We start from the raw sequence: 18,873 nt of genomic DNA, 5'->3' as shown, positions 1-18,873 counted from the left end.
TTTTGTCTCCTTGTGCCTCCATAGTTCCAGCAGACATCGGAGCACGCTTTGTTTTCCAGCTCCGTGGTGGACATTTTTACCCAACTAAACCAAAGCTTTGAGATTATTAGGAAGCTGGACTGCCCAGACCCCGCAGTGGTGGCCAACTATAACCGCCGCTTTGCCAAGGTCACTTATAAAACCCTGATTACATCACTGTGTGTTCTTTTTATGTTTTCCTCTTGTTTCCTGCATATTTGCTGCTGCACAGGCTCATCTATTTTTTTATTCAGATAGCATATACATATTAAATTATAAAGTATTTTTTGATATTTCCTTTGGCGACCCATTCATTAGAACAGCGCTAAAGCCTTTCATCTACCTTAATAATTCAAGTCAAGAGATGTCCAAGCTTAGATGTCCGTAAAGAAAAGATACACAATGTTGTATATATTCATTGTGGGTGTGGCAATGGCATCATTCCTGATCTTTTTTGTACAAAAGAAATGTTTTTTAAGCCATACCAACTGGCATTATGCTCTTGGGTTGTGCATACGATTCCTCATTCCCATTCTTGTTAGCACAGTATCTCAGAAACACCTTCATAGATATTTGCCACAAATGTACACTGGGACTCAGGGACTGACTGAAAAGATTTTTGTGATCGGACATCAAGGTCGTTGTGACCTTTATGTTTTTGATTGTTGAGTGTTAAGCGCCTTGAGGGAATCTCTTCAAATTTTCCACAAACGTACTCTGGGAACAATAGGCTTTTGTTATCCCTTCAGCTATATGTGAATTGCTCCGTATGGATATTCAACAAATTTAATAATAATAATAATAATACATTTTATTTAAGGCGCCTTTCAGGACACTCAAGGTTGCCGTACAAGGTTAAAAACATGGCAAACAGTGCAAAACACAGCAAAACAGTGCAAAGCAAACAAGCAAAATGAAAAAAGCAACAATCATTTTGGAGCAGAGCAAACTACACAGATTCATAGGCCTGTCTGAAGAGGTGGGTTTTGAGGTGTGATTTAAAAGAGTCTATGGATTCACAGTTTCTGAGGTCAGGGGGGAGTGAGTTCCAGAGGTGGGGGGCCGAGCGGCTGAAGGCTCGTGCCCCCATGGTGGAGAGACGGGCTGAAGGAACGGTTAGGCTGAGGGAAGAGGCAGACCTAAGAGACCGGGTTGGGATATTGATGTGGAGAAGATCAGACAGGTATGGAGGGGCGAGGTTGTGGATGGACTTGAAGGTGTGGAGGAGGATTTTATAGTCAATGCGGAATTTGATGGGGAGCCAGTGGAGTTTGTGTAGAACAGGGGTGATGTGACAGATGGCAGGGGTTTTTGTAACTATGCGGGCGGCAGCGTTGTGGACCAGTTGGAGTTTATGGAGGAGTTTGTGCAGGAGACCAAACAGGAGGGAGTTACAGTAGTCCAGACGGGAAGTGACCAGGGAATGAACTAGAATAGCGGCACTGTTGGGAGTGAGTGAGGGGCGAAGGCCCTGCTCACAAAAACTTAAATTTTCAGTCCTTGTAAATTTGCTGAAACATTGCACATGGTTTATGCATATTATATGTACAAAAAAAAGTTTTGGTTTGTTCAGCTAGTTTTACTAGCAAAGAAACTTTTAATCATCCTTTAAAAAATCAATATCAAGAGAGGAGTCATAAACGTATTTCTTTTGTTATTGTTTTGATTGATAGAAATTGGAGATGAGGACTTTAATGAGGCAGTCAATGAAAATTTTCAAATTAGTTGTCTTTGTCTTTTTATGCTTATATATACAGTGTATGTATATATCTATATCTATATATCTATATCTATATATATATATATATATGTATGTATGTATAAGAGTAAGTAGTCTACAGCTCCAACAGAGCAAGCATGTCCTAAGAGTGAATCATCTTGTTTTCTCAGACGATCACCAAAGTGCTGCTTCAGTACTCGGCCCTGCTGGCAAAGAGCTTTCCCTCCTACTGCGATAAGGAGAAGATAGTGAGTACTGCTGCTGTGCCGCCACTCTGATACCAAAACGCCATCACTGATTTGGAGGGAAGCGGAGCACTTTGAAAGCAAGCTTGTGCCTCCCCTCCCTTTCTCTCTCTAAGACTTGGATTAATATTTTAGTTGCTGCTGTCCACAGTAACTCTTCTATCTCTGTTGCTTGGCCTTGTTTGGTTCTTTCATTCCACTGCTGTTGCCTGTTTTTAAATTTCTTGCTCTGCTTTTCTTACTTCACTTGACTTTCTTGACTTTCTTTCGATCACCCTCATTTTCTTGTTTGCCAACTTGTGCCTGTTATCGCCCTTTTTTCAGCCCTGTGTGCTAATGAACAACATCCAGCAAATGAGGGTCCTGCTAGAAAAAATGTTTGAGTCAATGGGAGCAAAGCAGGTAAGTCACACCTATCATAGATTCATCTGGCAATAGGCCTGACAGATTTTCTTCTCAGCACATTTCACCATCACACTCTCCCTGTTTTTTAGGTTGAATATGAAAACTTTATATAAAAACTAAAAGCTTTCTTCACTATAAACAACTGAAAACTGCTGTCTTTGCGAAAAGTGTGACATTCTGCATGGGCATAGGTCTAACTTTATTTGAAGTCACATGTGAGACTCAGTGTGTGTGTCTTTCTCTACAGTTAACCGCTGAAGAGGAGAGGGTAGGTTTAGGTTTATTTATCCCCTTCTCCTCTCTTGCCTGTTGCTTCACCCCTCCTCTATCACAAGCATCCAAATTAAACAACTACTTTATTAAAGCAAAAAACCCACCAACTGTGACACCCCACCGACTTTGACACTTCTTTTTACCGAATAATGTATGAGTTTAGATTTAGCCAAATCCTGAATTAGACAAGAGCTCCTCGTTTTTCCTCGAGTCCCAGTCATTGCAGAGTAAACTCCTATAAATACACCTACTCCTCTCCACCTGATGTCATTTGTGCTAAAGTCACTTTGTTCTGACGTTGCTGCTGCTTCCTGAAAGCTTGAGAATGAGGAGGAGCCTGAGGAGTTTGATGAGGAGGTGGGTGAACCGGTCAATACCTTACACCTTAACATTCAGTTTGGATAACTTGACCTTTCAGTGGTATTAAACGTTTAGCCAACGGTCAGCTTTGATCTGCTATTACGGGAGAAATCCAACTCTTGCAACTCTCTGTAGACGTGCCAAACCTGCCAGACCTGGGACAGACGGTAGTGACATTAACCATGGCTGCTTCCCATGTGTGCCCCATTTTGCATGCTTGCTCAGCTCCATTAATAACAATATTAAGTACATCTGTGATGTTTTGTTTCAGCTGTACTTACTTGTTGTTGGAAAGTCAAAAATCAAAATTTAAGTTGTAATTTCAGAACAGCATAGATGCTACAAGAAGATGATTTGAAAATTAATGCTCAGAACATTCAAACAACACATTAACCACTTTTTCTAAATTTTTGAGAATGAAAAACAAAGGAAAAGGATGGGGGTTAACCTAGGAGCAAAGCTAGCTTACACTACACCGACAGCACCCATCCATTTCTACTGCTTATCCTGTTAAGTGTTGTGGGGGCTGGAGCCTATCCCAGCTGCCTACGGGCGAGAGGTGGGGTTCACCCTGGACAGGTCACCAGTCCATCACAGGACCAACACATAGAGACAGACAACCATTCACACTCACAGTCACACCTACAGTCAATTTAGAGTATCAATCAGCCTCGTCCCCTCTTGATGTCTTTGGACTGTGGGAGGAAGCTGGAGTACCAGAGAGAACCCACACAGGAACAGGGAGAACATGGAGACTCACACAGAAAGATCCTGTGCTCAAGCTGGGGCTTGAACCCGGAACCTTCTTGCTGTGAGGTGACAGTGCTGACCACTGCACCACCGTGGTGCCCTTCACGGACAGCAGTTAACAATAATTCCTGCACAATATCCATTATACGTGATTACAAAATGATATTCAATACGTGTACTACTAAAAACAGTTTTCTGCATTCTATATGACAACTTGTGCGACACAATTATTTCTGTTCATGTGAATATGTGCTGTGGTAAACTTATTTATCTTATCAGTCCAAAGTCACATGAATCCAGCGTTAAATCTTTATTTTTGCTGGTGTAAATAAGCCACCTCTGAAGAATTGGACAGGATTCCTGTTCGCTTTTTGTCCGATGTGCAGTGTGCCTTTATAATGTCTATAATCTGGTACTATGACCAGTTATTTTATTTCTATTATGTCAGAAATGTTGGTTATTATTTATCAGTTTGTGTGTTTCCAGACTGATCATTGATTGATAAATCTGTTTTCAACTCAACTGATACTATTGCAGTACTACTTTACATATTTTGGCTAAAACTGTTGACAGCTCATATTTTCTTCATATTTCATTTTTGGTCTCATATTTTCTTTTTTTCTCTTTTCTTCTTTTTCTACTGCATAAAAGAATGTAAAACAGAGTTGGACAACTCTTTTTGTTAACATTGTTCACGGCATGTTTAAAGAAAATCAACCAGAATTGTTTCTCAAAAAAACCTGATGAATTTTAGTGGTCACTTTCAGCCAGCCATTGATCTTTACAGTACGAGCATAAAAGCCAGACGGGGGTGACCCCGTAAAAAAAAATCCCAATGTAGATTAATACAAAATTAATAACAACAGTTATCTGCACAAATTAGTTTTTTTTTTAACTGAAAGCATTATGCTCCCAAACATGCTTTATTTACACAATTGAGACAAAATACTTTAAGAAAAGTTTCATGTACACTATGTATCCAAATATATGGCCATGTTTGATGTTTCACCATTCAATTCCAAATCCATAGCTGCTGCTGGGATTTGATTCAGTTGATGTCAAAATAGTATAATGGTGCAAAGGTTCAGCACTCTCATGTTTTGGTTGTATTAAGGTTTGCTTTGCATCATAAGAAGATGATCAATGAAAAAATACTTCTACAGACATGGATTGAAAGACTTGAGTAGCAAGTGCCTGTGTGTGTGTGTGTGTGTGTGTGTGTGTGTGTGTGTGTGTGTGTGTGTGTGTGTGTGTGTGTGTTGCATACATCTAGTACCTCCCTGCAGCACAAAAATTACAGTTCACGTATGTGTTGAATGCATTATTTGCTACCTTTCACTTTTGTATTCGTAACATTGTCAAAAAATTGTTCTGATATTGCAAGACTTCAGCAGAACAGTACTCCTTATAAAAATATCTCCCATGTATATACTATAATTTTTATATAAAAACAAATTTTCTTTGTCCCACATTTATTTATTTATTCATTTATTTATTTCTGTACCATCTCCATCAGGCGATCACTGAAAATGAAGGAGAGGACGACATGGTGGGTAGAATAGACAGCAAAATTAACTTTGGCTAATTTCCCCTCATAATTATTTTATAAAATATCCATTTTTGTTTGGGGGGTTGGGTGTTAATCTTTTGGCTGCAGTCAGAGGAGTCTAAGGTGAGAATTTCTAGCTCATTTACACTCCATATGATTTCCTCGTGAGTTATTTTTTTTCCTCCCTCATTTCACCTTATTTTCTTACTTTTTTGTCCATCAGTCTGGCTGCTCAGACTCTGAGGGATCTGAGGTAAGAAGGAATCCAGCCAAAAGAAGCGTCAAGGCAGAAATCTTTTGTTTAGAAACATAGTTTTTGTGTAACTTTCTTGTAATCTTTGAAATTTGATGTCATATTAAACACAACATTATATTCTGGCTAAAAATGGTAAGTATATCACTTTTGAGCATGTTATCCTATTTGTCTTTGCATTTTGGAGGATTGAGCTTCATTGATTTGTCATTGTTTTATCAAAGAGTGCAAACAAGGGTGGAAAGAGGCAGTCATTAGATGAATAATTGTTCACAGGAGTGACATCAAACCAATCAGAGTTCCTTGTGTCATAACCTTTAAAAGCCCAAGTTGCACCAGGATTTGTTGTGTTGCTATTTAAGAGGCACACACATTTCAACTCAGGAGAAGAGAACACTTCTCAACTGGAATAACAGTCATCCATGTGCAAGAGGTGAAGGCGCATGTGCACGTCTTATGTTTATGTTAGGGGGCAGCAGGCATCCACCGAAAACATCAAGGGTGAAGGGGGTCTGGCTAATGTTTCCACATTGTTGGGCATCAATAGAGCCACATTGCCATGCCACACATCTGCTTATTGGATTGATAGCCCTCACACATAACACCATTGACAAAACACCAGCCTCTTCTTGGTCTATGACATAAATACTGTCTGGTGTTTAAAAATAATAATGCGACATTGTAAAGCCAGACCATGCCTCATTAACACTCATACACCTCATACACACTCAAGGAAAGCTCAAAGAAAGAGATGGGAGAACACAAGAGGAGGAAGGAGCTGCCTAGGCAACAAACATGAGGAGCAGGGCTGTGGCTGACTAATACCCTTTTCACACTGGAAAACCCGTGTCAACCGCGTGGAACCGCGTTGCTGGGTATTAGGGCACATTCAGGACTTAAAAGACCTGCCTGTGTTTTTCTCTCTTGTACGTCATTGCGCTGACAACGTCATCATTTCACATAACCATGCGCCGGAACACTGAGAGGTAAACAAACGACATGGATGTCGCCGAGTCGAACGTTAGCGTTGTCATTACCTGCATTGCAATGTTGTCTCTTTTGTAAAGCAAACAAACTCGGGGCAGATTGGAAAATGTCCGAGCGCTAATGCAGCGAAGGAGGATGGAGTTTTTAGCTAGTCTGGAAGGGAGCTGAAGAAGCTACAGGCGAAGCCTGACAGGCGGCACAATGACAAAATCAGGATGTGACAGGAAGGTTGTGTGAAACCTGGACGACGCAGGTTGCCTTTTTCACACACACACACACACACACACATAAATATATATACAGTATATATATCACAAGCCAATCAGTGCCTGGATTGTTGAGCCACAGCGCTGAAACCCCAACCAGGCCCCAGTTTACAGAACGGACCATGAGTCATTCGATTGACTCTTACTCCTGCCTATGAGATTTTTTCTCGATGAGAACTAAATATTCTTTTAGCCGATAAAATAATGAAAAAAACGGTACTTTGTATCAAGTTTGGTGCGCCACAACAAGGCATTTGCGTTCTCGCCGTGCGTAAAGTTAGCTTGACTACGTAAAGCAGCGCTGTAGTAGTTGATGCCGGTGAACGTGAGAGAGTGAGGGAAAACATAGCCAGTAAGTGATTTTTGGCAGAGGAAGAGGCTGAAATGGTGCTTCAGTCGTCCACCTTGGACACTCGAACGAGGAGCCTGTGGTCGGCCGTAAAGACATCAAGCAATATTTTGCACAAGTGGACCCAGACATGGAGCTATGAGTAACTGATCCAGATGCTCTAGATGCGCGTTCATGTACAAACAATGAATAATAGGCATGCTATTGTTTGCTTATGCTTATCTTTACTTATTCCGGCCAGTCAGCATTGATTGATTGATGATTTTCATGAGGAACGGGTGAATAAGCTGCGTGAGAGGGGGGAGGGACACGTTTATCTACCGTAAGTCTGAGTGTATGAGTGGGATAGAGAGGCTGAAATAGCCTCAAAAAAGCCTCACAGTTATTGTTGTCAGTCATATTCAATTTCAATTCAGAAAATTTATGAAAACTTTTACAGTTTTATAGTTTTTGATGTTGTTGCACTATGAGCTACCTGCGTGCTCCAGCCAGACCCATATTGTGTTTGTTAAGCAAAGGGATCTGATGGTATTGTGTTTGGGTATCCAGATGTCCTGTTGGAGTCTCTAAATTGGACCCAAGGACAACACATAGGACTTTATGGGTGCCAAACACTGTATACAGGTCATTTTTTGACATTTACTTCAGATTTGGACTGCATGAAGTCAGGACCTGTGTCTGTGGACTAGTGATGCCTGTTCACCCCTAGTAGGTCATGGACCTAGTTTTTCCTAGTCAACATTCAGACAGATTGGGCGGAACTAAAAAACTTTTATCCGAACCACTGTATCGCCTTGTCAGTATCTCACAGAATCAAATAGACAATTCTGCAAGACACCTGAGAATGTTACAAGTCTTGAACTATGTGGCAGCTGTGCTGCTTTGAATGTTGGCATGGCGTTTTAACAAAATCACTGAAAAAGGCAGTGATCCTTAAGGGGTTATTTATAGCACACTTGAGTGGCAATTCAATGCGAATTTTACCCAGACACAAGCATTTTAAACTTGGCCCATTGAAGAACCTGTGCTTGGCAGTGGCATGTCACTTCACACATAAGTCACTAGTCAAAGGGCCTAATTGAGACTCAAGATGCCCTGACTTAGGTTTTATTCTATCACCAATAAAAATGTAGATTTCAAATCTTCTCTTCTTAGTGTATTCATTTGATTAGTCATGCACTACAATTTTGTTTTTCCTACAATTTGAATTCTTTATTTGGGGACCTTCAGCAGATATGAGATTAAAATGCAATTGATTAGATTAATTAATTACAAATCCTGTAATTAATTAGATTAAAAATTTTAATTGCCTGACAGCACTAATTATACACACACACACATATATATATATATATGTATATATATATATATATATATATATATATATATATATATATATATATTAGTGTCAAGCATCATAGAACTACAGTTTGGTTGACAATCAATGAAGAGAGTGAATGACATAATCACACAAAATAATATAATAATGTTGATTTCAAAAAAATTCTTTTTCAGTTTGCTTAACGATTTCAGTTTGTCTTCTCCTCACATTGCTGTTTTGCTTTTCTACCCTGCCATTACGCTCTGGCCCCAATTTGTTTTGTCCTGGCTCATATTTTCCACCTCAAGGTTGACAACAAAGACATGGAGAAAAAGGTTGGTTGGTCAAATCAATAGTTAATAGTTTTTAAAATCCTCAAAGTATAACCTTTAACTGGGACCTTTTGTTGTTCATGTGAACTAGTCTTTTCTGTCTGCTTTTAAATTCTGTTGTCGCACACTTAAGTACAACTTTGACCAAATATTCAGCTTCAGATCCCTATTTGCACTCTCATTGTAGAAAAGTAGCCTGTATGATTTTGCGCAGCTATGCAAGTTTGGACTTGCCTCAAATGGAGGCCTGTAATTCAATGTCGGTCACATTAATACAGCAGCTCATGTTCACTAATATGGCTGATCTGGAATCAGACCATTATACCTAACTTTCTCACTATTGATGTCATCTGATATTTGTCATTGCTGTGGTCATAATTATTACATCAAGTCATTCCTCTCCTCTTGGCTGTCATCTAAGAGCACTGAGATCATTATCAGTGTCCTTATTTTTATTTGGAAGATATATGACTCTGTCTGTGTATGCGTGCATGTGTCTTTCAGTGTTTCCATTTTTCCCCCTTACCATTAAAGGTGCACTAAGCCTTCATGCCAGGTTTCAGTGAGATTTCATTTTTGTCTCAAATGGTAGGCATCTCCTCTTGATCCGTTAGCTGCCTGCTCCCTGAATACACTATGAAAAAGTCCGGTCTCTGGAGGAAACACTGAGTGCATAGAATGTAGCCACGTTCCAGCCAATCACCAATAAGATGGTTGGGGATGAGGGGGTTAGTGCACATGCATACATTGGGGAATAAGCAGAGTCGATTGAGTGGACTTGTAGCTATAACACATGGAAGTCATTTTTTCAGCGTAAAAGTTTGTTATTCCTAGCTTACTCTATAGGTCCTAGCCAGCACTCGCACTGATTCCTGGAAGGACAAATTCTAGAAGAAGTATCTCTTTCGCATAAGCTCATAAAATAATTTTCAGTAAATCAGTGGTAACTCATAACCTAACAAAATAATTTATAACACAAGACAGAATATCAATTTACTCACTAAACGGTTGGAGTTTTCTCACTCATCTTAGCGACGTTAGCGCAGCACAGGTCTGCTTTCCATGTCAGTGCACATTCATGACATTTACAGAAACACGGGGGAGGGCGAGCTTGCTCTGTTTTTGTTTGGTATTTATAACAAACGTCAGCGGAAGTGACAAAAGGCAACAATGCTTAGTGCAACTTTAACTTGTTTCTTTTTTTTTGCTCTCTCATTTTTTTGTCATTTCTTTTTCTTGAAGATTGACAAGGAAAAGGTGAGCCAACAGAACAGTTTTTTTGATTACGTTTTTAATTTAAAAAAATTGTTTTCAATTATTTATCAGTGTTGTTAATGTTAATGTTTAACATGTATCTCATCCATCTCTTTTTTTCCTTCTTTCATATCTTTGCAGTCTGATTCCAAGAAAGAAAAGGTGTGTGTGTGTGTGTGTGTGTGTGTGTGTGTAGCTGGAGCTTTTGGGGAAATGACTCATGTATTTATAAAGAATAATATATTGTTATAAGCTATAAATGCAAACGTAACACGATATACAGGAGAGTGCTTCAGGGTATGAGTTATTTTTGTATGTCAACCTGGAGGTTATCATTGCCATGGAGTCCCTCAACCAAATTTGGTTACCTTAACTGCTGCCCTTCCCAATCCTCCCACTCGGCTTTTCAAACTTTTCATTTTCTTCTCTCCAAGGAGGACACCAAAAGCAAACAGGTGGGTGGTTGAAACACCACAAATCATTTTTTGTGTAGGGAACAAGTAGAAATTTAGAAACCTTGAAATAATCTCTGTTGGGACAGCCACTTACATTTTAGAACTTAAGTTTTATGTATCCTCAAGATTGTTTTGGTGTGGGTTGCCAAAACATGGTTTGTGGGTTGTTGTTTTTTTTGGTGTGCAAAACATCAAATACATGCAATTCAACAGCAATGTCACTTTCTAGAAATGGCAGTACAATTGGTCACGATCATCTAAATACCTTGTTGTCAGTAGTTACATGTAGAGGGTTTGGGAGTGTTTTGCTGTCATAAGAAAAATATTCCTCCATGAAAATGCTCACATATTCATTCGGAGAAATGTATGAAATTTTGACATCTTTTGTTTCATTTATTTTTTTCATTAGTCTAAAGAGGAAGTGAACAAGGTTGGTCATATTCTTTTTATTCCTGCCCTTGTCAACCATTTTTTGCATCTTACATTATCCTTTCATTAACATTTGCCACTTCAGGAAACAATTTAGTGAACCTCAGTGCTTTTACTTTTCTCTGGATCCATGTGAATTAACATCCTGGTGTGGAAGCCAATAATGACAGCATACCCATGAGATTTTATGAAAATGTATTTTTTGATTATATCATTTCCAATGTACTTTTTATATTTATCTTATTCAACCAACTGATTTTGATTCAATTTATAATACAGTTCATTTTCACACACTTGGAAATATGTGAGGGGAACATTAATTTGATTCTCGGCACTTACAAAATAAAGTTATCCCAAAGAAAATGCATGAAGTGACCACAATCTCCTAACACTGCATGTTGGGGACACACATTGTTTTCCAACCACCTGGTGGCACAAAGGAATGAATGCCAAATGAAATTAATTAGGATCCTTTTTGTGGATGGCACAGAAATTCCCTGGTTTGATAACTTAAAATGATCAGAGGTGGTTACTGTTGTTAAAAGTGTAGGAAGTCCACGTCGTGGGACAGGCTGGGGTGGTGGTGATACTTCGAGGTCTGATAGATTTGGATGCACATTATGGCTGCTGATTCTTCTGCTTTGATCTCATTAATTCAAAGATAGAAATGTAGCAGGAAATTTGGGGGTCATTTACATTGAATATTCACTTCATCATATGCTGACAGATATAAATAATTTGTATTCTCATGAATACGAAACATGAATGTAAATATTAAAAAATAAAAGTCATTTTTTTACTCCATCTTTTTAGTGATAGAATTGTCGTGGTTTCTATCTTTGACCAATGAATAACATGAATGTTGTATAAAATGGAATGTTAAATTTCCCTCTAACAGTGGAATTTAGTTGTAAAGCATGTCCAATTTATTCTTGTTAATTCAGTTTAATACCTATATAATGCCTTCTCATTGCTCCCATAGATCCTTAATCCCTATATCCTTAATTCCATTACATTACTAGGAATTTCCATTGAAATTTGCAACTGTTTGCAATCCTATTCATCATGTTCTTGGAGAACGTTCCAATGTTATGATTCTTCCATCAACCTGGGCAATTCTTCCAGCAACTTTATACTTATATCACAGCCATACATTATATTGAGAAATTATAATACACACATGACAAACCCAGAAAGGCTCCAGCCTGTCGTGATGTAAGAGAATATTCCTCACAATCTCACCATCCATTGTGTCGGTTACTGTAAATGCTAGGGTGTTGCATATCATTTATTTTGGTGAGACAGTGTGCAGGATTTCTTCAGGTGACGTCAGTATCCTGACGCAACCAAATAAAGGGACAACAGTAAACAAAAAGCTGATATTAAAACCACCCTCTCACTGTTGCTGTCCACCATACAATATAGGGGGAAAAAAATGCCTAAAGCGAACCCTTTGCTTCATCCTGAGCAACCCTGTTTGTGTGTAGTCCTTGTTTCCATTATTGTTTTAATTACTGTTCAACATTGACTTTTTCTTTTCACTTTTCTGTCTCCTTGTTGTTGTTTTTTCTGTCTCTTTCCATGAAGACTGAGGCTTCAGCTGCCGCAAAGAAGGTATAGTTGTGTGGTGGAGAGAACTAAGAAGAGAGTCATACAAACATGTATTACCTGTAGAGGATATTCCTCATCTAGAGAGGAGGAGAAAATATATGCTAGATGGTTTGTGTGCTTTTCATTTCCCTCATGAAGTCTTTAAAAAATACACCAAATGAAGTAAGAATTTTCAGAAAACACCTGAGGGTTTTGTAGAGATGCTCTTAATTTAAAATATGATATTTAAGTTTATTAATACAGTCTGTTATTTTTCTTGAAAGGGAATCAGATGTGCGGCATAATATCATTTAAAGTCAACGAATAATTGTGCAACTAAACAGCTGATTCGCACCGGCATCATATCATTACATATGTGAGGAGGAATTAGATGTGATGAAGTCATTCAACACAAGAAACAGGCTGGAGACTCAGAGATGGTTTACACTTGACCACTTTAAATGGACATGTCCATTAAGGATGTACAAAGTTTGCTGTGAGATGAGGTTGAGTCAGCTCCACCAAGAACATCTGACATTCGTAAACAGTCATACTGTCGGGCACTACCCAGGAATACTGAATTAGAACATTCTGCACAAATTTTACCCTCACATAGTCTAAACATAGCTGCATGTATAGACAACACTTGTACTGTGATTGTCAGCTTTACTATCATTATGTGTTCTGATTACAAATTTACAACTAGGAAAGGCACCACAGGTTCACCCCTGATTCAGGCCAAGGCCCTGGGGTTCAGACCAGCAGACCTTACAGACGAATTTGGAAGCTGAGTTACACGAAAGTTAAAACAGAGGATACCAGCTAAAATTCCTTATTAACATGTAATTGAAATAATGCATTTTATTATTGTTGCCAATAATGTAAGCTACTCAGAAACTTTACTCATATCTGCACCTGTGTGAAATTAAATTTTCAAAAATGACACAATTTGACCAGGAATCACTACCTTATCATGGTGGAGGAGTTTGAGTGACGGGGGCATTTTGCCCCTAGTAGTGTCACCCAAAGCAGACTGGTTCTAGGCGAAGGGCCAGACAAAGAACGGTTCAACAGACCCTTCATGAGAGAAAGAACAAGGAGTCTGTGTACCCAACCCTGATGGTTACCAGGGCCCCGCCATGGAGCCACCACCCACAGGAGGAACCGAAAGGGTTGGATGCAGTGTGATTAGGGCAGCAAACCAAGGCAGGTGCCTTAGCTGTCTGCTCCCCAGACATGGAAGCTGGCTTTTGGGACATGGAATGTCATCTCTCTGGCAGAGAGGGAACTGGAGGTGGTGGAGGAGGTTGAGCCTTAGATATAATCTGCTTCACCTCAACACATAGCTCCGGGTCCGGAACCCAAGTCCTTGAGAGGAATTGGACTCTCTTCTTCCCTGGAGTTGCTCCAGGTGAGAGGCAGAGGGCCATGGTGGGCTTTTTGATAGCCCCCATACTCTCTCTGGTGAAGAAGTTGCCAAGGCAGTGAAACAACTCTGCGGTGGCAGTGCTCCAGGTGTGGATAAGATCCTATCTATAGGATCATTGTAGGACTGTCTTGGTTGACATGTCTCTGCAACATTGCGTGGACATCGGGGGTGGTGCCTTCGGAGTGGCAGACTGGGGTGGTGGTCCCCATCTTTAAGAAAGGGAAAGAGAGGGTGTGTTCCAATTGTCGGGGATCGCACTCCTCAGCCTCTCTGGACAGGTCTATGCCATGGTACTGGAGAGGAAGGCCAGGGTGATAGTCGAACTTTAGATAGAGGAGGAGCAATGTGGTTTTCGTTCTGGCCATTGAACCGTGGATCAGCTCTTCACCCTCGCTAGGGTGCTGGAAGGGGCATGGGAGTTTGCCCAACCAGTCCACATGTGCTCTGGGGATTTGGAGAATGCTTATGACTATATTCCCAGGAGCATCCTGTGGGCCCCTTACAAAAGTCCTTTCATTCTCTCTACCAGAGGAGTGAGAGTCTGGTTCGCGTTGCTGGCAGTAAGTCAGACTTTTTCCCAGTGAGGGTTGGACTCTGGCATGGCTGCCCCTTGATACCGGTTCTGTTCATAACTTTTATGAACAGAATTTCCAGGTGCAGTTGGGTGGTGGAGGGGGTTGAGTTTTGTGGCGGGATGATGTTTTCTACTTTTCTGCTTTTTGCGGATGATGTTGTCCTCTTAGCTCCATCAAGTCACAACCTCCAGTTCCTGCTTGGGGAGTTTGCAGCCAAATGCGAAGCGGCAGGGATGAGAATTAGCAACTCCAAGTCTGAGGCCATGGTCCTCAGCCGTACAAGGGTGGCCTGCCCACTCCAGGTTGGGGGCGGGCCCTGCCTCAGGTGGAGGATTTTAAGTATCTCGGGATCTGTTCATGAGTGAGGGTAGGATGGAGTGGGAGATTGACAGGCAGACTGGGGTGGCATCTGCAGTGTTGCTGGTGCTAAACCAGTCCGTTGTGGTAAAGCGGGAGCTTAGCCAAAAGGTGAGGCTCTCGATTTACCAGTCAATCTATGCTCAAGCCCTCACCTATGGTCATGAGCTTTGGATAATGATATGGTCAGATACACCTTAAGAAAATAATGATTGAGTTTTGTGAGAGTGTGAATTTTTGTTGAATGGTTATACCATATATGTATGGGCAGCATGGCTCAGGGGTAGAGTGGCCGTCTAGCAACCGGAGGGTTCCTGGTTCGATCCCCGATCCCGGTGACCATGTCGAAGTGTCCTTGAGCAAGATACTGAACCCATAATTGCTCCTGATGAGTAGGTTGGCACCTTGCATTGTAGCCTCCACCATCAGTGTGTGAGTGTGTGTGTGAATGGGTGAATGAGATGACACTGTAAAGCGCTTTGAGTGCCGCTAAGGTAGAAAAGCGCTATATAAAATTGAGTCCATTTACCATTTATACCGTGGTTAAGGGACACAATTTTTACATTTCACCCTACAACAGGAAACTTTTGTAACTGGGCATTTGATGAAAGTCTCATCTCATGCTCAGGCCCTAATTAAAGGTGCAAACTGTGATGAGTACTGGCAGTTTGGTTTTGTCTGAAATACCTGGGTAAAATTAGTATTACTCTTTAACAACTTTTGAGCCAATTTTAGATTTCATAGCGTCTCCCTTTTTAGTACTTTAGTACATCAACCTCAAATAATGCAGTGTCCATTGTTTTAGAAGCAGGTCCATGAGGTGTGTCACAAAACTTTGAGGGCATCTAATCATAATGTAATATCATTACTCCCTAATCTAGAGCAGTTGTATCTACAACTGCATTCGTACAGACTGACAGTATCAAAACTATCCAGAATCATGTGTAACTCAAGATGTAATCTCATTAGCTATGTCCTCTCAGAGCCTTTGAGCTTTTAATCAATCATCTCATTCTGACTCTTCATCTCAGACAAACCTCCGACCCCAGAGTCAGACCCCATGGACCCCAGGCTTCAAACTTTGCACTGCACCTCATTTAGACACTATCAATGAGCACACTGTGTTTTACATGATTTAATACCAGTTAAGATAATAGATTCACACACATATATCATATTGTTCAACATGTGCAATTCTGTTGTGTAGTTAACATGGTAAATGGCAAGAGGAAGTGCTTTTTTCACCTCATACTCTACATTCTTGAAAACCTGCTTGAGCTCCAGGAAATGGCGTTCTCTTTTAAGCTTGAAGCTTCCTTTTTATACGCTGTTGAAAAAGTATGAAGAGACATAAATGAGCTCGTCTCCTCTCTCTGTCTCCTCTCAGCTGAAGTCTTGTATGTCACAGTTTTTTAGTTTGTATTTTCATCAGCATTTCTCTCCTATTTTCTCATCTGTATTCATTCTCCATCCAACAGTGTCCTTACACTCATTAAATATGCTCATGACTTTCTGACTCATACTCCCTCTGTGAAGCGTCGACCACTGACATAGAGAAATAGCTCTGATGTTACACATTTGTACTCATCTGATCACTCAAGATCTGTTGCTGCACTAGCACAATTACAATGTTCAATCATTACCAGGTGAGGACTTAATGTATTTATTGATGTTTGGTTGGTAGCAGTATTAAATTGAAATTATGATGCCAAATTTCACCAAATTGTGTGTAGGATGTGCTGAGGAAGAACCAATTACTTCAAGTTTAATACAATGCAAAATCTGTATTGTTTTTTGTTGTTGCTGTTTTTTGTGTTTGTTTTACATTGGAGTTGGCCGAGTTCACTGTTTGCGCTGTCTTGAGTGCACATTTGTATGTCATTTTATAATCAATACATTAATAGAATTTATTTGATTTTATCAATGAAATAGTTAATCACAGGTTTTGTAGTCGTGGTAAATTTCTAATCTTTTAGTCATTTGGTTTCTTCAAAAGCTGTCACTTCATGCAAATGCACTGTACAAAGCACATGTCATCTCTTAATTAGAACGTTGCGTGTTCAATCACAGCAGCCATTTTGTGTCCTTTACATTGAGGAGAAGTGAAAGCTAATGAATGTCTTTACTTTTTACTCTTTGTCATTTTGTCATTCGTTAGATGTTATTATGCACTGTTCCTTCTGATGTATTCAGTCAATAGCACTTTTGTCGAAAAAGGCACAGGAGTTTCCAGCTTTGGTTTCTGTTCTCTTTGGTGTCCGTTAACAAGACATTTAACCCCTAATCTTGTACATTAACCTCTGCCATTAGTGTCTTAATGTATGTGTGATTGTGTAGCAAAGCACTTTGAGTGGCTGTTTAGACTAAAGAAATATAAATGGAACCATGTGATAAAGTCCATTATAGGCATATTTATTTAGCATTATTGAAACATATTGCAATTCAAAGTAATGTACTGGGAAGAACAAATGCATGATAAAAGTGTATTTTAATATTATTAAATATCATATAATATTATTAAATTAGATTAAATTAATTAAAAATAAGACATGAGGTGAGATGAAAGAAGGTGAGGTTAAAAAAGAGGGATAAAACTCTTGTCATCTGTAGACTGGGACTTTCACAGTGAAATGGATGGAAGCAGCACCCCCATGTTGTGTTGTGTAACTGATTGCAAACACAAAAAATCAAATGCCACTTTTTCTGTTCCTGCATGTATGTATTACAGCTGGACACAGAAGCAGCTGACATCCTCAATGAGCTTCAGGTGAAGCTCAGCACCATCCTGGATAACTTCAGCACTGTGTTTGCCAAGAGGTAGCACACAAACACACACATACACAAATGATTCCATGCGTGATCAAAGAACATCTGGCTTAGATGTTTTCCTCCTCGCCACCTTCAGTTTCCAGACTCGCATCAATGGCTGCATGCGTCAGATGGCTGAGATCCTCTACCAGATCAAAGGTCCTCCTAACCACAACACAGCAGAGGCAGATGCAGATGCCATGCTGAGGCCCCTCATGGAGTTTCTTGATGGGAAGTAAGTCAATGATGGTTTTAAGATGGAGTATTCGAATATAATTGTCATAGAATTATTCTGTATATATTTTTTTCTATTCCAACATAACATGTTTTGATGTCATGTTACTGCATGTAGGGGAAGGTCAGTTCACTGGGGTGCACCAGCACAGCTGTGAGTTAACATGCTCCATATTGACCTTGCTAATGTAGACATCCTGAAATCTCTCGCTTTTTTCCATGAGACATTTGCCTTCAGACGCTCTAAATTTCATTATTATGGTCATTGAAAAGACAAACTTACTTAACTGCTAAAACCAGTGAGGAAAATCCAGGAGCCAAGCAACCTAGAAATCTTCAGCAGAATATCTCCTTGAATAAACATCCTGACAGCCTACTCTGGAGGAATTATGCATGAATAAAAATGTGCAATGTAGACTTTTGGATCAACATGATGATTGTGTGTGATCCAGTCTCAGTATCTTCGCTGACATCTGTGAGAAGACGGTGCTAAAGAGGATCCTGAAAGATTTGTGGAAGATAGTCCTGAGCAGCCTAGAGAAGACCATCATCCTTCCTCAGAGCAATGACAGCCTGGTAGGCACAACCCTAAACTTGACCCAGTATTGACCCTCACCCTTGAACTGTTTCCTAAGTACATGCTGCCCTTTGAAAATGGTAAAAATAATCTCATTGCAAAAATGTCCCAAAAATGTCCCTAAATTAGTCAAATTGGTATCAGAAGTTCAGGCGACATGGTGGTGTGGTGGTTAGCACTGTCGCCTCACAGCAAGAAGGTTCTGGGTTCGAGTCCTGGCTCGGGCACGGGATCTTTCTGTGTGGAGTTTGCATGTTCTCCCTGTACCTGTGTGGGTTCTCCGGCTTCCACCCATAGCAAATGTGGACTAGGATAATTGGATACTTTAAATTGACCA

General features: G+C 40.0%; 1 protein-coding gene across 1 annotated transcript in view; it reads left to right on the top strand.

Moving 5' to 3' along the window:
- The window catches only part of LOC147260366 (uncharacterized), a 187,672-nt gene that overhangs the window by 157,059 nt on the left and 11,740 nt on the right, over positions 1-18,873 (top strand). The window contains exons 32-48 of the mRNA XM_086206927.1: positions 25-168; positions 1,909-1,986; positions 2,308-2,385; positions 2,636-2,656; positions 2,980-3,018; positions 5,288-5,320; positions 5,429-5,443; positions 5,544-5,573; positions 8,805-8,831; positions 10,071-10,085; positions 10,224-10,244; positions 10,517-10,537; positions 10,947-10,967; positions 12,554-12,580; positions 17,646-17,734; positions 17,823-17,960; positions 18,412-18,535. Of these exons, the coding sequence (XP_086063053.1) occupies positions 25-168; positions 1,909-1,986; positions 2,308-2,385; positions 2,636-2,656; positions 2,980-3,018; positions 5,288-5,320; positions 5,429-5,443; positions 5,544-5,573; positions 8,805-8,831; positions 10,071-10,085; positions 10,224-10,244; positions 10,517-10,537; positions 10,947-10,967; positions 12,554-12,580; positions 17,646-17,734; positions 17,823-17,960; positions 18,412-18,535 (921 nt within the window). The remainder of the gene's footprint in view (positions 1-24; positions 169-1,908; positions 1,987-2,307; positions 2,386-2,635; positions 2,657-2,979; positions 3,019-5,287; positions 5,321-5,428; positions 5,444-5,543; positions 5,574-8,804; positions 8,832-10,070; positions 10,086-10,223; positions 10,245-10,516; positions 10,538-10,946; positions 10,968-12,553; positions 12,581-17,645; positions 17,735-17,822; positions 17,961-18,411; positions 18,536-18,873) is intronic.

The sequence above is a fragment of the Aulostomus chinensis genome, chromosome 6, assembly GCF_037954235.1.
Source record: "Aulostomus chinensis isolate RoL2024-O1b breed Wild chromosome 6, RoL_Achi_v1.0, whole genome shotgun sequence".
Lineage (NCBI taxonomy): Eukaryota > Metazoa > Chordata > Actinopteri > Syngnathiformes > Aulostomidae > Aulostomus > Aulostomus chinensis.
The sequence above is the reverse complement of the archived record's forward strand: the minus strand, read 5'-3'. Positions and strand labels throughout refer to the sequence as shown.